Source organism: Callospermophilus lateralis, chromosome 16 (genome assembly GCF_048772815.1).
Source record: "Callospermophilus lateralis isolate mCalLat2 chromosome 16, mCalLat2.hap1, whole genome shotgun sequence".
Taxonomy (NCBI): Eukaryota; Metazoa; Chordata; class Mammalia; order Rodentia; family Sciuridae; genus Callospermophilus; species Callospermophilus lateralis.
The window spans coordinates 60,865,174-60,889,192 of NC_135320.1; the positions used below are offsets into that span (position 1 = coordinate 60,865,174).

The following is a 24,019-nucleotide window of genomic DNA, read 5'->3' on the forward strand; positions in this document are numbered from 1 at the left end:
AAATATTTTATTATAAACTACATAATAATCATAAAATTTGGTTTTCAAATACTGGATTGAATTTCCATATTTTAGAGTAGATCATCATGAGATTTTTAGATAAAGAAGTAATCATTATTGAAAATTTCTGAATTTTTAAACATTATGACATGAAAATATACATTTAGTGCCAATAATTCTTAAATAAAATAACAAATAATCAAAACACCACATCATTATTTCTTTGTGTATGTTTGGAAGCAGTTAAAACACATGGAAGTTGAATCTTAGTCATCTTTACACATAAATGATAAGTTAAATTGTGTTATAGTTCTTTGTTAATTTTCATAAAATACCTTCTAAGTCAATGCACTGAATGCTGGGTTGTGTTCCACATCTTTAGTCCCTTAAAAAAATCTTCATAACCAAAGAATATTAAAGTCTCTAAATGTAGGGTAAAAAAAAAATCAAAATGCTTCTGAAAAGAAATACCCTTCACTCTGTGTTTTTGATGGTTTTGTGTTATTTAAAATCTATGTCAAAATTTTGTTCTAATATTTGATGTCTTTGAAATTCAAGGAACATAGTCACATGCAATTTTGCCTGCATTTCAGGACCTCCATAACCCATGCAGAAAATTAGACCCATTGCTCCCCATTAACTTTCTTCTCCAGAGCAGGCACAATAAGAAACAGGTGCATGCCTGCCATTTTCAATCTCCTATGGAAAGCAATTATTAGTTCTGTTATATTTAACAGTAGATTGTAAAGAAAAATAATTACCTGCAGGAAAGCTCTTATAAAAATGAAATAAAAACACAAACATTAATTTAAAATTATATGTTGTAATAAGAAAACCTGACACAAATTGTCATTCCCCGAATTTGAACCCTAATTACAGGACTTGGCCATTGTTCCCTGTAATACATAATCAGCCTATCGTCTCCTTTAGTAAAATTACTGAGCTCTTATGGAAGAGACACTTAGAGAGTGTCTATGAAAAAAGGAATAACGTGAAAGAGGGAAGATCTGCTGGGCAGCAAAAGAATATATATATTGTATATATATATACAATATATATACAATATACATATAGCTTTAAAATTTGAGTCTCAGGCAGTATGTTTAATACTGTGTTGTTCAGTTTTATTTTTGAATGAATAACACATCTTGTGAAGAGACAATTTGGATAAATGTATTTAAAACTTAATAAACTGTATGAAGGCATATGTTGGCTATTCAGAGGTTTCCAGAAAAAGACAATGCATATCAATTTAACCTCTTTTCCTAGTTTTGTTCTTCTGTGGATGCATCTGGTCAGCATCGAAGGGCCAGGATTTCTTCCAACAAAGGGAGAATTCCTGACCACTTGCAATGACTGATGTTGAAACCTACAGACATGAGGCAGAGCACCTCAGAGCACTTGGGGGAACTAGAAACCAAAGGCATCGCTCTGCAGTGGCAGACTGAAGACTGCGAACTCTGGGGCCTGCCAGTTCGTTGGCACTTCTGCTGCTCAGATCTACCCAGCTCTGCAGGGGCCTGCCAGGCCTCAGCACCCTTGCTTTGGAGTCTACACTTCCCTGGAGAAGTTGAATGAACCTCTCAGAATTAAAAAAAAAAAAAAAATTAAAGCAAAACAAAGAAGTCTAATGAAAATAGACAAGCTGACAAAGGAATAGAGAGGTTCATTTCCAGCCTGGTGCTTGGGGGGTTTTCATCAGGATCCTGCAATGGATTTTTGTACTGAGAAGTGGAAAGAGGAAAGAAAGAAATTAAAAAAGAGCCTCCTATGATGAACTTGTATAATTTATTCCTCTGCAGAGGAGCAGGCACAATGTTTCATTTCCCCCCTCCCCCCTCTTCTTTTCCCCTCCACCTAATTTCTGAGCATTCCCAGGCTAGGCAAGAATGAAAATTAAGCATACCCAACCCAGGAGTCATAATGAAAGTGCAGAATGCACTCAGATTATTCATAAGCTTGCAAGTTGTGTACTTTGGTGGAGATTTTCTCCCTTCTGCTCCTGATTGCTGATGAAGAATGGTATTTTAATAGGCAGATGGTAAAGACAATTACAGTTAGGGGCTCAGCTGGGAGTTACATCAGTTTATTGCAAATTATTAGTTGATAAATGCTTTTGTTTACAAGCAGAGTCTTAAGCAGCTTTGTAATCAGTTTATCAGCAGCAGGCGAATTTTTGACAGCTCGCCTTTAGGGTACAATGTCACCTCTTAGCTGGTCATTTCAAATCATGATGGTCAGACAGCCAGATAGTCAGATGAGCTACTTTGGTGCACTAGTAAAAGTTCCTGCAAAGGAATGACACAGCACAATCCAGAGGTACGAACCCCAGGAATGCTGAAAAGACTCCAGGAGCAGAACTTTTTCCTGTTGAAACCCTATGATATCATCTATTTGACTATACCTGAGTTTGGATACCCAAATTGCATACTTTCCAACATATTAGTTCAGGTTTTCCAGAAAGTTTGGAATGCCTTTTGATTTATTGTGTAAAAGTTTCTGCCCATACAGTGTAGCAGAAATCTGGATCTAACCACAATGACACTGTTTACTTTTCTGGAAGAGACTTCATATGCTTCTTAAAAGGGAAAGGAAATTATCTCAATAGGAAACATTTGTTACAGGAAAAAAGTAAATAAGTACTGTGGAGACCATACAAGCCAGGAGTTGAAAGGATCTAGGGGGATCCATTACAACTTTGAGCCCCAGAACACTCTCTGAGAGAACAGGGTTTACTGAACAGGGTTTAGTGGCTTTACAGGATGCCTTTGATTTTCTTTTCTATATAATGGGACAACAGGACCTCCTCTGTGTCTCAGAACTAGTTCCTTTAGGTTAAGCAGTTGCTTGTATTTCTTTGTTTCTGAGCATGTTCACACCAATATTATCCCTTGAATTTCTGCTACCGTAATAAAGAATATAATATTTGAAATGACAGTTAATTCACAGAATGCTTAATTCAGTTCATTTTCCAAGTACTGAAAGAGGGAGCTGCAAAATAGCACTGCCAATATTTACTAGGTTTTTGTTGTTGTTGTTTTGTGGTATTGTGGTGAGAACACAGCTTATAACTTGAAGTGTTTGAAAGGATTCTCATAATCATTCATAAACAATGAGCCATTCATGTTCATTTACTTTTCACCCAACAAAGCAAGTTCTGTGGACTTAGTCAAACCCAAAATATTTAAAGAAATAACTATATATAACAACTACTAAAAATAGTCATTTTTTTTCATACCTACTCTCCGCTGATGTGTTTATTTCCTAGCATTCAAGAAAATACTACTGAGTTAATAGGGAATAAACTCCTAAAGTCAGAAGGCAGTTTTCATAGACAGAATTAGATATTCCATATCTTGTAAACTATTGACATAGTAGAGAAAGATCTTCAGAAACATGACTTCAGCAGATACACTTCGAGGTTATGTGAAACTTGTAAAAGCAGTATCATAGTCTCAGAAACATGGTTAAGTATCTCTGTTCATTTATTTTCCTGCTTTCAGTTCTATTGCTGTCTTTCTCAACTAAGACCCTACACCATCAGAATAGAAGAAACGGAATTTAAACTGACCACAGGAGTTAGCAAAGTTTGTAATTTTAAAGTTGGGTTGACATGAGCTTACTTAAAAACATTTGGGAGAAAACCAGAGCACAATTTTTGATCCAGTTTCAACATTCAGCACACAGTATCCAGTCCCCACTTTTCCAGTTCTTAAGCAATTAAATGTTCTATTGACAGGGGATGGAAGCTGCCTAGAGAAGAATTAAGAATGAAACACCAGATATAGTAAATTATAAATTTTTAAACATAAAATAGCATAGAGTTGTGGGTTTTTGTTTTTGTTTTATAATCAAGTGAATGGAAGATAAATTATGTATTTGACAAGTAGTTCTGACATTTGTCCATCCCTCTTCATCAGAAAATAATAATTTTTACAAAGTTGGTTCTGTCCTTTGGCCCAAATACCAAAGGAAAATGCAGAGTTGCTGGTTTTGAGTTTGATTTTCCCTTCTTCCAGTAACTGCTAGGATATTCCAGAGAAATATGTTGGGATTTCAACATGGGAAAGTTGAAGGCCCCCAAAATGTCCTACATTGCCTATATAGTACAAATGAAAAATGTTAAAGATTATTTTAAAACAGGAAAGACCTTTTCTAAAATGCTTTTGATTTATTGCTGCATATTGTGCAGATCTTTATCAATTATTCTTACTCTGTTTTATTCAAAAACTATTGTAAACTCTGAGTTGGCATGTCGCTGCATACAGAGAAAAAGGCATTAATCAACAGTAAATAAACAAGTGCACAGATCTAACAACTAAGTAGTTAATACATTTTTAAGCAATTTTATTATAGAAAGGAGGGTAAAAGAGTAGTGCTTAATTATCTGGACTCCTCTCTGCTGGGCTCTCTTTTGATTGTATTAATGAAGCAGCTGGCCCATTGTTTCCCTTTAATTCCTCTATTGTTTTAAGAATATGTCACAGCTCTTTATTCTTTTATCAGGTGCTGTGCAGGAGGATCCACACAATACCACATATTCCTACTGTATTTGCCAAGGCACAAAGAAACCTCCAAAGCGGTTTTCAAAGAAGGGGCACCCATAATTTATAAGTTCTATTCCTTGCACTACTCCACTGTCAAGAATTTCAACAGTATTGGATTTGAATTCATTATAAAATTTGTATTAAGCAATGTGGCTACGTATAGATATATGTCCTGTGTTCATGTCTAACCCCGGAGATCTAGGCAATAACACATGCCATGTTGAAATGGGGTAATTGTTTAGCTTTTAGGGACTTATTCTGACCAATTGCTTCCCACTTATGAAAAAATTAAATTTCAGAAGAAGGAATCCTGCGATTTACTAATTATTCAGTAAAGGTGAAATAAGTTAATGACAAAACAAATAATTATTCCCCTTTTCTCTGCCTCTAGACACAGAATGTGTGTGTGTGTGTGTGTGTGTGTGTGTGTGTGTATGTATGTGTATGAGAAATGACTCATTTATTCTCCCAGAAAATGGCTTTAATTTTACATGAATGTGTCTAGTAGGTACCATGTTTTACTCCATAGATCAACATGTAATCTTTATTAACTAAGTTCTGGTCATCAATTGACCACACTTTTGCATTATGTGTGAAATAGACCTTTTCGATTAATGTAAAACTATTACTCTACAGCTTAGAAATCAAAATGCTACAGCAACTTATTATATAGCACATGTTTTTTAATGCCAGAGATCTTTAAGACTGCTGTTCAGTTATACATAATTACTTTTACTCCAAATGTCTATTAAAAACCACCAAAAGTACCCAGGAAAAAATAACCTCAAGGTCTGATTCACAGAGACTGTCTTTTTTCACATGCATGGCTTCCCCACCCCCCTTTGTTTCTTTCTTTCTTTTTTTTTTTTTTCCAGTCAAATGTCTGTATTTTGGAGGCTGTTGCACTTATTTATTTTTCTCCTGGGCTTCCCAGCCTGAAAAAGATAGTGAGACTTTATGACCTAATCTATAGAATAAAAGTTACTAACTTCAACTTTAAATATCCTTAGGAAAACCATTAGAATAAATTATTATCATCTATTTCCTTTTGTATTGTTAGGTGAGAGTGTATGGGTTTGTTTTGTTTTGTTTTTTAGCTTAAAATAAAGTTTCACATTGGTATCCCTATCTGTTTGCTTGAGGCTCCTTATCCTTCTGTATATTGAGGCAGAATAATGCAAAATCTGTGATTTAATTGGTTCAATTTGCTATATATTTTTATGCTAAGCATAGGTCCCTATCTTGATGAGCCCACGTAGTTGTGCTAGAGGTTTACAGCTTCACATTGCTTGCATTTCCTTATTTTTACAAAGCAAACGTCTATCAATCACACAGATAAATTAGAAAGAAACATGTATAGACATAACACATGGAAAAGATTTTTCAGCGTGCTATGTAATTATTAACCTGATTTTTACCATTGTAAGAAGCCGTGAATTGCAGATAGCATGGACGAAGTTAAATGCTTTTATTCTGGATACATTTTGCTTATACAGAACTCTATAGGTATGGTCGAACAATATAATTGAAGCTTTGTCAGCTCTGTAACCTAGCAACAGATAATACTGTTAGGTTACTGAATTGCTCCTGGTTGACAAGTAGGGAGTATTTTTGTGTTTATCATGTTTGCTAATGATGGGATCCTTTCCAAAAGGCCTGTCTTAATCTTAATTAGAGTTTATCAGCAGAGGTCTGCATGACATTGTGCAGACACTGATTTCATAAATAATAAAAAGTGCAAGTGAAAAATTTGGCAGGATGAGGAGATATTTAAGGCCACTGCTTCTAGTAAGAGGAGCATGAATTTCCAAAATATAATCGAGTTTGAACTGTGACTTTTTTCTTTATTATCCAAACTTGTAGTACACTTCACTGCAGTTTTGACAGCAATTATGAGAAAAATTTATAAGCTTCCTGTTAAGAACCATATCTGTTTGTACAAGAACCTTGATCATAAACATTACTTAGAACAGCAAGTACATGGTTTTTCAAGAATGTCAAGGTCTTGGTAGTTATTCCTTTTATTGAACTTTGAATGTATTTGTCCTTTATTTGTGAAGGGAGTGGGATGTGGGCATGAAGACTTCACAGAGCTACTATGTTTGCAGCATAAGAAGCAGACAATGTCAGAAGCTTAAAATAACCTCCCCATTTGGTGGAAACAAGGAAGGTATCAGATGGCTGCTTCAGTGCTTGATGTCACTGGATAAAGATGTCATGTCCAGGCAGTAGGAATGTGTTTTTTCCCCCTCTGGTTTGCACAATGATATTTCCACAGTTTTTTTGTTGTTGTTGTTGTTTGTTTGTTTGTTTGTTTGTTTTTTGCGGGGGGGAGAAGCTGCAATATCGTTGGTCATTCCGAATAAGAAGTCACATTCCTTCAAAATAATACTGAAATATTAACACGATGAAACCAAATGAAATTCTGAACTGTACTCAGTTCCTAATAGGCTTCTTCAACTTCCAGGACACTAAGAGTTCTTTGTTTACCCACCTTTCTTCAACCTCTCCCTTGTTATTTCCATATTCTTCAAATGTTAGAGGAAAGGGAATATTCAAAGCTCTCTTCAGTTGTCCTCCTCTGAGTTTCAGAGTGGACATCTTCTTTACCGAATTATCTGATCACTGTGTGAGACCCTTGATCATCAAGAGACTTTATTTTTCCTACAGTTTCACTCATTCCAGGCCACACAAACTGCACACATTTCCCCCATGCCAGTTATTCTAAACTCTGGAAGTATATTTAGCATCCTGGGGAGCTTCTAGAAAATATTGAACCCACACTTTACTCTCAGAGATCAATTTTATTGATGAGAGATTGGGCCCTGAAATTTGTTGATTCAAATCTCTCCAGAGGAATCTACAGTGCTCTCACATTGCCCATCAGTGCTCCATGATTATGTAGAATCTTGACCCTTTTAGTGTCCCAATTTATCATTTAAATAGGGAATTTGGAAAATGCTGCATTAACATTACTAATATTAACTGAGGGCTAAAGTTTAGTAAATGAGTTTCATATATGTGAAGTGCTGAGAACAGTGCCTGGGACATAGTGTTTTCTAAAGTGTTAGCTATTTTAATGAGGCATGAGTCACATTAGAAGATAACCTGGAGTCACGTCCACATCACAGATAGTATAAATATTATTCTCTGGATTATAGCTATGTATTTAATAACTCTATATTATCACTATTGACTCTGCCCAATGCAGTTTTAAAAACAAACCCTATTCATTATTTCCAAGTAATTGCTCATTATTCCAACTCTGATCATTCAAATAGCTGCTGTGGAATTAGGTAGTGAACACCAGATGGCGCTATGGCATAGAGAGCACTGGTTTTTCCTACAGAATCTAGAGCCAAACTGTGTTCAAATCCCCTCATGAGCATTTCCTTCACTTTTTTCCAGTTTTCTCTATGTACATTTCCAACCTCATGATCCCACATGAGAATGGGAATAAAATACAAGTCACTTCATTGCTCTGGGGAAAAGTCAGTAAGAAAATGTATGCAAAGCCCTTAACAGAGTGCTAGTGTATAGTTCACAGAATCCACTTAATAAATATGTGATTATTATTATTAGTAGCATATTGGTTAGGGGAGCCTAAAAGTCTGCTCAAAACTGGATGATGATGATTTAGAGGGTTTCTCTAGTTTATGGATGCCATTTGCTATGGTAAATCAGTTTTCCAATATTACATAGTAACCTAATAATCAAGAAACTATCCTTTCTTACCAACCCGTCAAGTCCTCTCTCTAATTCACCTTTGCATCAAAATCAAATAAAAGGTCAGTGATTTCAGGGTGCCATCTTTGCTTCATTATTAGCATCTAATTCCTTAAAACACAATCATCTACTCTTGAATGGTGTTGCATTAAAGCAGTAAGATTTTTTGTCAATTAAGCAAATATTATATTGCCATATGTACACCCAGTATCTTCACATAATTCTATTTTTTCATATTAATATGTCATTAAAGCAGATTAGAATGTTGAAAATTTTGTCTTTAAATCTGGTGATATTACACATACTTCTGCCTATGAAAGTCACAGAAAACATCCATTTAAATTCTTTCTGGAAAATTGACAGGAACATGTCACAAGCAGAAATTTGAATCAACAAAATAAGTAGAAACTAAATTATTGAAAAAATTTTCAGATTGATAAAACTACCTAAAATTAATTCAAATGAAAAGAGTAAATACACCACAATGTGGTCAAACTACACCTTAGCCACAGTTTCATTGCACTGGATACATGACTTCTGAGCAGTGGTTTGTTAAAGCAGCCTTGATTGGTGCTATGATTTGAATGTTCTTTGTCCCCCTAAAGATTTGTGTATCAGAAGCTTGGTCCTTAGGTTGTTGGTATTTGAAGTGGTGGGACATTTAAGAGGTAGATCTAAAAGTTAGGATTGTGACCTTAAAAGGGATTTTGGTATCCCAGTCTCTCCTTGGCTTCCTGTATGGAGCTTTGACTTCTTCTTTCCATACATGTCCTACCGTTTATCATGGAGACCTTGCACACATGGCACAAAGCTGTTTGGATTTCCAGATTCCAAAACTATGAGCTAAATAAACCTCTTTTTTCTTTTTAAGTAGGCTGCCTCAATATTTCATTAGAAAATACAAAACAGACCAATAGACTTGGAAAAACAGGAAAGGATAAGACCTTCGTTTTGTTTTTCTTCAAATCATATCAGAAACACCTTATAAAAGTTATATTCATATTCTTAACTTTAGCTAAAAATTATGCAAATATTCTAGGTTCACCGAAGATATTCTTTAGGGAAAAAATAGTACTGAAGTTTGGTAAATTGTGGCAAATACACATAAAGTTTCTTATCTTAACCATTTTTAGTAACATTGACATGACTATAGTTGTGAAACCATCACCACCATCCGCCTTAAGAACTTTCCAACTGAAACTATAGTCCCATTAAACACTAACTCCTCTTTCTCTCCTCCCTCTGGACCCTGGCAACCATCACTATTCTCTCTCTATCATTTGCAATATCCTACATGCCTCAAGTAAGTGGAATTGTACAATTCATTCTTATGTTATAAGCTTATTTAACTTGATGTAATGTCCTTAATGTTCGTCTGCATCATTGCATGTATCAGATTACCTCCTTTTGAAGTCTGAATAATGGACCAATGTATGTATATACCACATTTTCCTATGTAGTTGCCTATAAATGGATCCTGGAACTGATTTCATATTTAGCTATTGTGAAAAATGCTAATATGATATAAACCTGTTGTGTTCAAATATCTCTTTTGATTCTTTTAGGTATAAACCTAGGACTAAAATTGGCTGAATCATAATAATTATATTTTTATTATTTAATAAATCACCATGCTATACAATTTTATATTCCCTTCAATAGGGCACAATTATTCCTATTCCTCTACATCTCCACTAACACTTGTTATTTTCTGTTTTTTGATAATGGTGTAATGTAATGCCTTATAATTTGTTTCCATTGAACATGAGGTCAATTGGTATATGATACCAAAATAACTAAATGTCAACAGACAGCATTTTTATGCCCTCTGATTGCTTCTTAATCAAGATGAATACTGCATTCCACACGATTGTGAATCAGAGTTGGCAGCTTTACCCCAGCTCTAAAAAAGTAGAGTAAGCTTTCCTCCTCAAACTCATACATGTTGCTAGAAACTAGTTCTATTTGAAATTGTATTTCTATTTTCTATTTCTATTAAACTATTTCTATTTCTAATATCTAGTGGATGCACCCTTGATCTTCTTTTCTGAAGTGAGTTAGATGCTTCCAGTGAAGCATGGATTCATTTGCTCATTGAATTCATCAATTTGTCTTTTCTGGTGAGATTTCTTTCATCTTGGATTTAGCAAGGAAGTTGGAAATGAGGATGGTAGCTCCAACCAGAACCAAACCAAAAGGATAATACTTAACAAATATAAAACACTTACATGTGGGTGCTGTTCTTCAGCTTTCACATTATTCACTCACTAAACCCTTTAATAATACTATAGGGTGAACATTTTTTATCATTATCCCTGTTTTCAAGAATGAGAAAACTGATAGGTAGATTTAGTTGGCAACAATTTCCAAATCAGTTAACAAGTGACAGGGCCAGAATTTGCACCAAGCAATCTGGCTTCCTTGCCCATACTTTTTGCAAATGAGGTCAGCAATCACACTTCAGTGACTTTATTTGAATCAGTCATTGAAATTATAATACTTAGGCTATCTCACCCTATAATGCTCCTTCAAGTTACATATTCTAAATGTATCAACTGAAAAGCTCAACTAAACCATTTCAAAGAGCCAACCCTTGATTTCTTGCAGTGTCATTTGCTTGGATCTCATCTAATCTTTCTAAAAATATGCTCTTGTATCTTTTAATGAACTTTTCCCCCTGCTTGCACACTAAATATCAATATACCCCAGTTTCACTTCTTCTTGGTTTATGACACATCGGTGTGAAAAGCATTCACAGTCATTTAGAATGTGTGGATGACTTTCAAAAATTTTTTTCATCAACCTATATGTCTTCTTGAAGCTCCAACTGCCTTCTAAATACATTAACCCAGAAGCCTCTTAGGTTTCTCAAACTTTCTAAACAGAATTCAATATTTCCATGTGCACATGGACCTTGGATTTGTAAGGACAAAAGTCAAAGTTAGGGTTCTGCCGTGGACTGCCTATGCAGCTTTGGGAGTTATTTAATTCTTCCAACCTTCTGTTTTCTCTATTCTAATGTGAGGCAAACATCATATATCTCAGAGAATAATTAACACAATTAAAAGGGATGATGTACTTAAACCACCTCTCCTATCAGATCCAAAGACAGTGCTCCTAATGAATACCACAGTGTGTCATTGTTGTTTCTGTAACACCGATTATTCATATACCAGCTTAGTTCCTTGTTAATAGCATCACCAACAGCTTGTTTCCAAGGACAAAAACCTTGGTGTTTTGTCAAGAGCTTCCTTTCTCTTGATCTTTTCAGGAAATCACACTCTTGAACCTGGCTCTTTCCTCTCTCACAATTTACAATTCTCACAATTGAAAATAGTACAGTAGTCTCCAAATGACTACCATGTAACTTTTCCTACCCATACAGTTTCCTCTCTCTCTACTGTGAGGGGAAAATAAATTCAGATTGAGCATGTGCTTATTCGTTCAAATAAATGTATATTGTCTCTCCATCTTGAGCCCATGCAACTGTTCTTCTCTTGCATTCAAAGCCCTCTCATCCTACTCTAAGCTTTTTGTGAGAGGAAACTCTGATTTGTACCAATTGCCGGTTCCCATGACAAATGCTACAACCCTCACCATGGCCAACTTCAAGCTATCAGTGTGATAAAAATCAATCAGCAATCCACATATTACTTTCCACTCTTGTGGTACAGAACCGGCTGCCTTCAGCACCCCAGACCCCTAACCCATCCCTTTCTCCTCAGACTCTAAGTTCAAGGTTCATGACCAGAAACAGTCAGGCTTCTCCATAGTTCTGTTCTTACATACATACTCACTTCATGGCCAATAATGAAGCACCTGCTGGTTCCTAACTACACATATTATTTATTCTTCCAGAGCTAATAAAAAGTTAGCTTTGGATGTCTCATCAGATTCCCCCAAGAAGTGTCAATTACTCATTCTCCTCACATTTTCTTTAGCATTAGAGCGCGACCTCATGAACGTGGTGGAGTAATTTATCTGTTTGTGTGTGTGTGTTCTCATTGAGTAGCTGTGTGGGAAGCCACAGAGACCAGCCTGGTACACAGCAGAGAGTTCATTTCCTTGAATCGCTGATGAATGAATGATTTAAAAGATTAAACCCTAGAACAACTGACTTCCTCATCAAGCTTACCTGGTACATTGTTAGTCCAATTCTGTTTTTTTAAATGATATGTTCCAAATAATCATAAAATTAGAGATAAAGTGGTAAAGATGATAAAATATGAAACATTATTTGGAACATCTGAGAACTCAGAAATGTATTACAATTGCCAGGTTGTTTAATGATGTAGGAAAAATCATTTTTGTTTGCCTTTCTTTGCACTTAATATTTTCAATCTCATTTTATTTATTTCTTTGGTTCAAAATTTAAGCATAAATGTTCTATTGTGCTGCTACATAATTGACTATGGTGATAAAGATTACCTCCAAGTGGAGTGGGTGCCTTTCTAAAATCCCTACTTCTCCTGGGTACTTAGCCAAACTGGTCATGATTTTTATGAAAGGGACCCAAAACTTGATTTACCAAGAATGTGGATTTCATCATTGAAATCTAGTGACTCTGAAAGGCCATGCTATAAAGTCAATCCGAATGGTGGTTCTTTGCTTTGCCCTCCCCACCTCCTTATTATACAGATTCTCTTAATAAACTTTAGCTTCCATTTCCCAGAGGAAAGATTAGGTGCAAATGATTCCCTTGCCTGCAGCTGTAAGTAGTTTGGATCTGTGTGCACATCAGAGAAGGCATAGCATCTAAAAGCAGAAGATGTCTGGGGGAAAATGGAAATACCACCCTCACGCTTCGATTCTCATCTGATTCCACAGGGAGACAGTTTAACTTCTAATGCTTGGAGTTAAATAAATCAGTGCCAAATGCTTCTGTTTTATGTAACTGTGGTAAACCTGTATTCTCTCTGACACATTAGTTTCAAATTGGGAAAAAGAAAAAGTTGTTTTCTAGTATTTCAGTTTTGTTTGTGTTTTACTTTGAAATTGTCTCACAGATTTAAGGACTATCATCCTAGTTTTTAAATTATTTTTCACAAACACACACTGTTACTGATAGTGTCTTATTTGCTTATTTTTCCATCCTTACCATCCAGCTTAATCAATGGCTTTAGTTTCTCTAAAGCACCACCCTGGCTCTCCTGTGCAACTCTGCCATGTCATATGCTGCCATTATCTTCCCCACTAGATTTTTACCACAAATTGTTTAACAAGCATGATCTTAGAGGGTGGAAAAAAAAATGAAGTGCAGTTGAAAAGACAGTTATGCTGAAAGACAAACAGAGCAATATGACTTATCAAAATGGGTACAATTTTTTTTTTTTTGCTTAATGAGTACAATATACAGCCTTCAAATATATACACAAAGGGGGAAAAAAGCTTTATAACATATCAAGTATGCCACATTATTCCAGACATAACCGTATAGGATACATATCTAGGCCTGAGAGTGTAGATAACAAAATATAAGTGCTTTGCCTGTCTAAACATGTTAAATAAATGAGCATCCACTATCGCATTCCAATACATTAGAAGATGTACTTGCATAGTTAATTTTTCTTTTTAATGCACCACACATGATCATTTGAAATGCAGAGCCAGAGTATATCTTAGTGTTTGAAGACAGGGTTCTTTTCATTTAAACAAATCTTTATTTAAATAAGCCTTTTTGAAAAGGATCTTTGGCATATCTTTTTTTCAGGAAGTCCAATCAGGGTAAATGGAGATAAAGAAGCTACATTATAAAGAATATTCTATAAGATCACTCAGGCAAAGTAAAAAACAAAACAAAAAATGGCAGTCATACTCTTTAGAATTTCATTTTAATTTCCTAGATTTCAGATTCACTTGTTCTATAGTTTCAGGCATCTCTTATTGATATAATATTGATAGAAAAATATATAACATAGAGAGAAAGATGGATGGTAGGAGAAGGAGAGAGAGTTGGAAAAGTAAAGATAGAACTTCTTCCCTGAGATATAAAAATAGTACTTTCAGTGCTCTTCAGAAATCAATTTCTGCAGATGGGTCCCTACCATGCTGTTTTTTAGGCACTATACCAATATAATATTTCAAGTTTCATGGTCAGGTAAGACCCAGAAGGCAGACAGTTGACAAAACTCAACAGATGACACCTATATTTTAGTCTCTCCTACTCCCAGTCACTAAACAATTCAAGGAATCCAGTTCTCCACGGAGGTGGGCTGGGGAGCACAGCTGTGGTCTTGACCAAACACCCTACCCAGTAGAAACAGATGTGCACCACACGAGAAGGTGCTCTTGACATCACCCCAGCCCACAGCAGGCTGGAGAGTCCCATGTCTTCCTCTTCCTTTTTTCTTCTTAATAGGGGGTCAGCTTTGGTGCACAACGACGAAGGCCATCTCTGAGGGTGAAGAGCTAATTGCCTTTGTGGTGGATTTTGACTCAAGACTACAAGCTGCCAGTCAGATGACTCTCACAGAAGGGATGTACCCTGCACGCCTGCTGGACTCAATTCAGCTGCTTCCTCAGCAAGCAGCCATGGCTTCTATTTTGCCTACAGCTATTGTCAACAGTAAGTGCTGAGTGCTACAGCCCAGCTTTGGGGAGGTGAGGGTTTTTTATCGGGGGAAAAATGTCTGATGACAGGCAACCCGGGGACAGACATTTTTCCCCACTATTGTGGCTTTATTGTATCTGTGTGTGTGTGTGTGTGTGTGTGTGTGTGTGTGTGTTCTGTGTGTGTGCATGCACGCGCACACACACGATTGTGTGAGATTTCTACCTATAGGAATACAGAAAGAACACTTAAATTCAACAATTTCAGGTTGGATGTTGGATTCCTAAATGTCACACACATAGATAAACTGACATTCTAAACTGGCTGAATAATATTCAGGGCTATTTAGCTATGAGAAACCCCGCAGTTTTCAGTGATGTTTCCCTGGTTGAATGATTGTAGTATTCTTTAGGAGACACAGAGTTAAAAACAAAAACCAAAAAATGCAAAACACCCACCAAATCTGAATTTTATACATGAATGGAAAGGAAATATAGCTTGGATAATTTTTTTAAAGGAAATAAAGAAAAATATATGTAAATTTTGAATATTTTATATGGGAATTTGAAATTATGCTCTGGCAAATTTACCTTTGTGATCTTCTGTTGTTAAAATGAATGTTGAATTTAGTTTGTATTCCTTGAATACACAAAGTGGTACTTTTTCTTTCCGCCCCCTGCCCCCAGTACTGGAGATTGAACCCAGAAGCATTTTCTCTCTGAGCTTTCCCAGTCTATTTTTAAATTTTATTTTAATATGATCTCCCCAAGTTGCCTAAGCTGGCCTTGAACTTGTGATCCTCCTGTCTGAGGCTCCTATGTAGCTGGGATTGTAGGCATGTGCCACTACTCCCAGCCAAAGTGGCATGTTATATGATAGAAAACCAGTGATCTAGGAGTCCTACGATCTTTGTTCAAGATAAATCTCTTTCTGTCAAGCTGTGTGAGAAAATATAAGTAGCATTCACATTTGAAAAAGAGAATGAATACTAAAATAGGCAAGCTAAAAAAATACATTTAATCAAAAATATCCTTGAAATTTCCTGAGGCTGATATAGAACAGAAACCTAGAGATGGTAATGACATCTTGAGGCTGGAGAGATGAGGACTTCAGTGATAATTATTTTTCTTTCTTTGACAGCATTCTTTAGATTAAATAAAGAATTTAATCTAAAGCATTTCTTTAGAGTAAATAAATGCTCAGATTATTCTGAAATTGCTATGTATCCAATTAATAGATTAAGTACTTCCCACCTAAGCTAATATTATTTAATTTCCTTAATGTAAATGTAGTTTTTTGTTTGTTTGTTTGTTTTACTGGATCTTTACTTTGGTTCTAATAATGCAGAACTTAAAACAACATTTGCCTAATGTGAATTTGAGGCAAAAGGATTTTATTACAAGGGACTTTACATAACCTTATGTTATTGGGAAATGCCAATATATGTAATATTTCTTAGAACATTAATTTTAATTATCTTTGAGAGTCTACCATGTTTGCTCTTGGTAGCTTGATAACTATCAATCTCAAATAATTCAGCATAGAAGCATAGCATTTTTTTTTTTTTGTACCAGGGATTAAACTCAGGGGCACTTGACCACTGAGCCACTTCCCCAGCCCTATTTTGTATTTTATTTTCAGAGAGAGTCTCGCGGATCTGTTTAGCACATTGCTTTTGCTGAGACTGGCTTTGAATTCCAGATCCTCCTGCCTCAGCCTCGCAGATGGCTGGGATTACAAGCCTGTGCCACTGTGATGGCTGCAGAGTATTGTGTGTTTCGTTTTTAAATTAATCATTTAAACTCATCCTGCTTAAATGATCCTGTACTAAACTGCCCCTTCCTCAATGGTACAAATGTAATTAACTGAGGAGAGGTGGGCTAAATAACAAATAGTGATAGTATAAAATTTGAGATTTTTTTTGAAACTTTATTCTGTACTTGCCTCTTTTGCCATGAGGCATTATGGAAGAGTATTTAGGCCTAGATTCCCATCCCACGTGAACCACGTATGTGATCAAAGACAACCACTCAATCCTAGGTTCTTCACCTATTATGAGGGTTAAAAAATAAAAAGAGAAACCTTCCATAAGTGAAGGCAGGAATATTACATATCACAGAATGACTTGACACAAATGAAAGGATGGTGCACTGCAACTCAAATTCTGTCATCTCTCACTTTAGATTACTGCACTTTAGATTATTGCCTCCTACAGGTCCAAAGTCTTCCTTCCAAATTTACAACCTTCAAAACTAGACTCCGTTGCTATGTTTCTATAATTCTCATTCTGTCTGTCAGTCTCTTACTTAAAAATTATTCAGTGAATCTCCACACTCATTGGATAAAATCTAAACCTCAGAGAGTCTGCAAGGTCTCTTAAAGTCTTTCACTGCTTTGTACAGTTTCTCCTTTCCAGTCCCCTGAGAATGCCTTTTGCCTCAATAGCATCTCAGCCTTCATCCAGACTTTTTCTGGGCTGTTCCCTGGATCAGGATCATCCCAAAGTTTCTCTCTGAGTAGCTTCATTTCGTCCTTCACACCTCAGCATAGGCATATCATCATCTTCCCTCTAAGTCATTCTCTTTTCTCCTCCCACATCCAGTCCTCACCCACAACAACCTAACAAGCATCTCTTTCCATGCCCCCGAGCACCAGAGCACCATAAGATACCTCCACTGGAATAGTCATCAGACTGTAATGTAACTGTGTCACCACTTGTTTATCCATCCCAGGGGACTGTAAGCTCCTTAATGAAAGCTGTTCAGTCTTTTCTTTTGTACCCAGCCCAACATAGACTCTGGAACATCATAGGCACTCTGTAATTATTGAATGAACATGTGATGTCAGGGCTTGGCATTGGATCAATGTTTGGTCTAGTCATCAGATGTTTACCTTTAAACCAATCAAATAAACCAATTTGCATCACTATTAATAAATGAATATTTTCCAAACCATAAATACAACTTAATATTAATATTTTGTGCTTTAAAAAAATGGAATCTCCTACAGTAGTGTTTTATTTTTTAACTTTATTTTTATTGGTTCTTTTTATTTATACATGAAGTAGAATCCATTTGGGTAAAATTATGAAAGCATGGGAAATACTTATTCTAATTAAGACCCCATTCTAATGCTGTCAAATGATTTCTATATGGAGTTTCCAATACAATAACATGATTGGGATCCTACTTAGAATGATACATATTGCATGTTTGTATAAATATACCAAAATAGGTATTCATGGTGGTAGACCATCATGTATAACTAAAAAGAACAAATAAAAATTACAGTACTATTTTCTAAAGCCTTGTCCCAGACTACAGAACAACATCCAAGATGGTACTCCTCACCATCTGATTATCTAATTCAGAACCTGAGAACAGACTTCCATGAAAGATCAGACTAAATGCTGCTTTACTCTTGTTTGTCCCCAAATGGACAGTAGCTAATGTGTCTCTACGTTTTTGCCTGCAGAAGATATATTCCCTTGCAAGTCCTGTGGAATCTGGTACCGGAGTGAGCGGAATCTGCAAGCCCATTTGATGTACTATTGTAGTGGGAGGCAAAGAGAAGCTGCTCCAGTATCAGAAGAAAATGAAGACAGTGCTCATCAGATTTCCAGCCTGTGTCCCTTCCCACAGTGCACCAAGAGCTTTTCAAATGCCCGAGCTCTGGAAATGCACCTGAATTCACACAGTGGTAAGGGGCACTTTTATTTCAGTGGTTGCTCTAGTATATTCTATTCTTTCTATACATACATACATCTCACCTCATTTTTAATCTATCTACCTCTCTATCAATCTGTCTATTCATTTGTATGATCTCTTTTGCTGGGCCATCCAGTATTATCTTATGCCATGGATACTCATGGATACTTGAGGATTTGAGTCTGATTTCTTTTCTAACACCTACAGTGCTCAGACTGCAGGACAAATCATTCTGCTTGTTCAGTTGAGGCAAAACAACATCATTTTCAAAAGAAGGTCTCAATACCCTTTGTATATTGTCATTAACACCTATAGCTTCAAGTGTCTTTGTAAACTAACTATAGTGTTTCCCATATGGTAGGGAAGAAATGGTAAGTACCTTAAAATAAGTGCTGCATTGAAATAAAGCTGTTATTTGAATAGATACAAATAAAATCACATTCAAGGAAATTAAATTTGAAATATGGATCTGTAAAATGTTCTTGACTTCCAAAGTGTGCATTGTTAGAGCTTAGTTTATTTTTATGACATAAAGATTCTTTTGGTGCTGTTTCTAAATTCCTTAAGAAAAATAAGTTTTTTAAAGCTATATCTTAACAGCAAAGTGGCAGCTATGCTCATTTATTTTAGAATTATATGCCAACTATTATTAGTTTAATCTCATAACATCCTAATTCTCAAATTTTACCAAAACTTCAAATTAATGAAACTTAAAGAGTCATATTTTCTTTAAATATTTTCAGGTACATTTCTGGATGGAACATACTAGATTTTGGGAATCACAGTTCTTCAACACTTTATACAAATTTGTAGGATACTTCTGAGTAATCTATTTTCACTTAGGTTAAATAGTTTAAATACTGAAATGATGACAATTCTTTTAAAAACTGGCTCCTACTTCCAATGTTCTGACGCAGTGTAAACCTTTATCTCTGCACCTACAAAAGTACTTCCATTACCTTTTCCCTCTCCTTACCAATGAATTGTTTTCACACAGGGTTGGCAGAAACAGGGTGGTTGTTTTCCACTGGTGAGTAGTCATGCAAAAAACAGAAAGAATAGCAATAGAGGATCTTTTCAGCTAAATTGAAAAATGAGTTTGGGATTAATTAAGGAGTAAAGGATAGTAAGTACCCTTATATCACTGTAAGGCTGGATACCGTTGCCATACATTCAGCTTATTAATATAAAAGTCAATTCTCAGTTTAGAGTGCAGAGAGGATGAGTCAAGTCCAGTTTAATCAAATGAAGCCAAATGGAAGCTACCAACCACAGTCCGTGGTGATATTCAAAATATTTAATAACTGACTCAAGAAAAAGGCAGTGATCAATCAGCATAGATGCCAGTCCAAAATGACCACATTAGTGTACTGTTGCCCTTCAGCCAAATATTAGCCCTGGATAGAGCTAATCATGTTCAGCAAAACCAGTGAACAAGATTTTGTATTTATAGCAAAGATAAATTAGTAAGTAATTAAGTACTTTACCAAGTGGTTCCTATTTTAATTCTTTTGAATGGAGAGTATATCTAATGTAGTATGTTACTTACACAAGAGTTTTCAATAGCAACCTAATGTATACTCCCTGCGTCCTAATGTAGACTATAATAACAAGAAGGTTATTGGATTAGTAATTATGGAACCCAAGGCTAAGGAACGGCTCCATCACTTCATAGTTTGATGACCATAATCAGTTCCCATAGCTTGAGTTTATTACCTGACTCATGGAATAGGGATAGTGACACTTATCCCATTTCTATCCCATAATACTTATGGAAGTGCTTTGGAAACTATCAAGTGCTATTACTCTCTATTAATATCACAATATTAATATAATAAAAAAAGTTAATATCACAAACACAATTCGGACAGATTTCAATTTCTGTTGTGTTGAAGACACTAGTCATTAGCAAGATTCCTGTGTTTATGAGACCAACATGTGTGGTTCTCAGTGATTTTATTTTATGTGTCTCTCCAGGAGTGAAAATGGAAGAATTCCTGCCCCCTGGTGCTAGTCTAAAATGCACCGTCTGCAGCTACACTGCTGATTCCGTGATCAACTTTCACCAACACCTGTTCTCCCATCTCACTCAAGCTGCCTTCCGATGTAATCACTGCCATTTCGGCTTCCAGACTCAGAGGGAGTTATTGCAGCACCAGGAGCTCCATGTCCCTAGTGGAAAACTTCCCAGAGAAAGTGACATGGAGCACTCTCCAACTGCAACTGAAGACAGCTTACAGCCAGCCACAGACTTGTTGACCAGAGAACTCCCGCAGAGCCAAAAGGCCATGCAGACTAAAGATGCGAGCTCTGACACTGAGCTGGACAAGTGTGAAAAAAAGACTCAGCTCTTTCTCACTAACCAGAGACCAGAAATACAGCCTGCAACAAACAAACAAAGCTTTTCATACACAAAAATCAAGTCTGAGCCCTCTAGCCCGAGACTCGCCTCATCTCCAGTTCAGCCTAATATCGGGCCTTCATTCCCTGTGGGCCCTTTCCTATCTCAGTTTGCTTTCCCCCAGGATATCACAATGGTCCCTCAAGCTTCAGAGATCTTAGCCAAGATGTCTGAGTTGGTACATCGGCGACTGAGGCATGGAAGTAGCAGCTACCCTCCTGTAATTTACAGTCCCTTGATGCCCAAGGGGGCTACTTGTTTTGAGTGCAACATAACATTCAATAATTTGGATAATTATCTAGTGCACAAAAAACATTATTGCAGCAGCCGCTGGCAGCAGATGGCCAAGTCCCCAGAGTTTCCTGGTGTTTCAGAAAAGATGCCTGAAGCTGTGAGTCCCAATACTGGCCAAACCTCTATAAACCTTCTCAACCCAACTACTCATTCTGCTGATCCTGAGAACCCACTTCTTCAAACATCCTGCATCAATTCTTCCACGGTTTTAGATTTAATTGGGCCAAATGGGAAGGGCCATGACAAGGACTTTCCCACTCAAGCCAAGAAGCTCTCCACCTCCAATGGTAGTGATGACAAAATTAATGGAAAACCTGTTGATGTGAAAAATGCCAGTGTCCCTTTGGTGGACGGGGAAAGTGACCCAAATAAGACTACCTGTGAAGCTTGCAACATTACCTTCAGCCGGCACGAAACATACATGGTCCATAAACAGTATTACTGTGCTACACGTCACGACCCTCCACTAAAGAGGTCTGCTTCCAACAAAGTGCCTGCCATGCAGAGAACCATGCGTACTCGCAAGCGCAGAAAGATGTATGAGATGTGCCTACCTGAGCAGGAACAGAGGCCTCCGCTGGTCCAACAACGATTCCTCGACGTAGCCAACCTCAGCAATCCTTGTACCTCCACTCAAGAACCCACAGAAGGACTAGGAGAGTGCTACCACCCAAGATGTGATATTTTTCCAGGAATCGTCTCAAAGCACTTGGAAACTTCTCTGACGATCAACAAATGTGTTCCAGTTTCCAAATGTGACACTACTCATTCCAGTGTTTCCTGCCTGGAGATGGATGTGCCCATAGATCTGAGCAAAAAGTGTTTACCCCAGTCTGAGCGGACAACCACGTCTCCCAAAAGGCTGCTCGACTATCACGAATGCACTGTGTGCAAGATCAGCTTCAATAAGGTGGAAAACTACCTGGCCCACAAGCAGAATTTCTGTCCAGTCACCGCACATCAGCGTAATGACCTGGGCCAACTGGATGGCAAAGTGTTTCCGAATCCAGAAAGTGAACGGAACAGCCCTGATGTCAGTTATGAGAGAAGCATAATAAAATGTGAGAAAAATGGGAATCTGAAGCAGCCTTCCCCCAATGGAAACTTATTTTCATCCCATTTAGCAACCCTGCAAGGCCTCAAAGTCTTTAGTGAGGCTGCTCAGCTCATTGCTACAAAAGAAGAAAACAAACATTTGTTTCTTCCACAATGCCTTTACCCTGGAGCAATAAAGAAGGCAAAAGGAGCCGACCAGCTTTCTCCCTATTATGGCATAAAGCCCAGCGATTATATTTCTGGTTCTCTTGTCATCCATAACACTGACATAGAGCAGAGCACAAACGCAGAAAATGAATCTCCCAAAGGCCAGGCTTCCTCAAATGGATGCTCAGTGCCGAAGAAAGATTCTCTGCCACTGTTGCCCAAAAACAGAGGCATGGTCATAGTGAATGGTGGACTGAAACCAGATGAGAGGCCTGCGGCCAACCCACAGCAAGAGAACATTTCCCAGAATCCTCCGCATGAAGATGGCCACAAATCTCCCACGTGGATCTCTGAGAACCCATTAGCTGCGAATGAGAATGTCTCGCCAGGAATTCCCTCAGCAGAGGAACAGTTGTCTAGTATAGCAAAAGGGGTAAATGGCTCCACACAGGCCCCAACCAGTGGGAAATATTGCCGGCTCTGTGATATCCAGTTCAACAACCTTTCAAACTTTATAACTCACAAGAAGTTTTATTGTTCATCACATGCAGCGGAACATGTCAAATGAACTAACTAAATAAATTAACATCAGTCACCTTTGGTACCAGTGTTTAGTATGTTGTTCTAACCAGTCCAGAAAAAAAAAAAAAATAGAAAAAAAAAAAGCTGTTTGAATTACATCTGGGCAATCAGGAGATAATTCATTATGGCTGAGTTGAAGACTTAAGATGTAATTTCATTACAGTCCATTAGTAAAGTGTATTATTGGTGCCATTTTCAAAAAAAAATTTAATTTATTTTACCAGCAGTATTCATAGCTGTGGTTATGTTATTTTTTATTTAAAAACTTTATATTAAAGTCATTTGTAATGTTATTGTATAGTTATTGTGTAGCACATATGGTTTGCACTGTATAGTAGCTTTTAAAGAAAATAGTCACAAACAATACAGAAAAGCATTTTAGAAATAGCTTCAAAAGCACTTGTGTATCTTGATTTTTTCTTATATGCTGTTGCAGATATATGTATATGCTAAAATATAACTTGCAAAGATGTTCTAAATACACATGCTATAAGTTCGCCTTAAGATTTCAATTCTTGGATAATCAGGCTCCGTTTGCACTTTATATTTTAGCAGATACAGTCTCTTAGTCACTAGGCTTTGCATTTGTATGTAGCCGTATGTTTCTGTCCATTTTCTTAATCTTAAACATGTATGTTAAATGAAGATGGCAATTTTTTTCTTGTATAGTACTTGTATTTTCTTTCGCTGATGCAGCTCTGTCTCAATTTTTAAACCTTTGCTGTTAAATGCAATACTTTATAAAGAATGAACAAAATTACTGGAAGCAGTATTGTAATGAGGTAGTATTAATCAGTTTTATCTTTTGAAAGGCACAGTCTAAATCAAAACCCTAAACTCAATGCTGCAAGTATGAATTTAATTCATATATAAGATCTATTTAAATATAAGAGTAGCAATACTGCACCTGGTGATCACAAAGATAATGTTCTACTTCTGATAGAAATAATTTCTCAACAAATGTTGTTACTATGCATGTATATGGATGGAATAAAATTCCAGATTGTTG

The 24,019-nt window shown here is 36.6% G+C and overlaps 1 protein-coding gene across 2 annotated transcripts in view; it reads left to right on the forward strand.

Annotated features, from left to right (window-relative positions):
- Zfpm2 (zinc finger protein, FOG family member 2) overlaps nt 1-23,990 on the forward strand; it is a 426,462-nt gene extending 402,472 nt beyond the window's left edge. For both annotated transcript variants that reach the window (XM_076835469.1, XM_076835470.1), the window contains 3 exons: nt 14,632-14,838; nt 18,298-18,522; nt 20,508-23,990. In XM_076835469.1, coding sequence (XP_076691584.1) covers nt 14,632-14,838; nt 18,298-18,522; nt 20,508-22,996 — 2,921 coding nt within the window. In that variant the 3' untranslated portion in view covers nt 22,997-23,990. The remainder of the gene's footprint in view (nt 1-14,631; nt 14,839-18,297; nt 18,523-20,507) is intronic.
- The last annotated feature ends 29 nt before the right edge of the window (nt 23,991-24,019 follow it).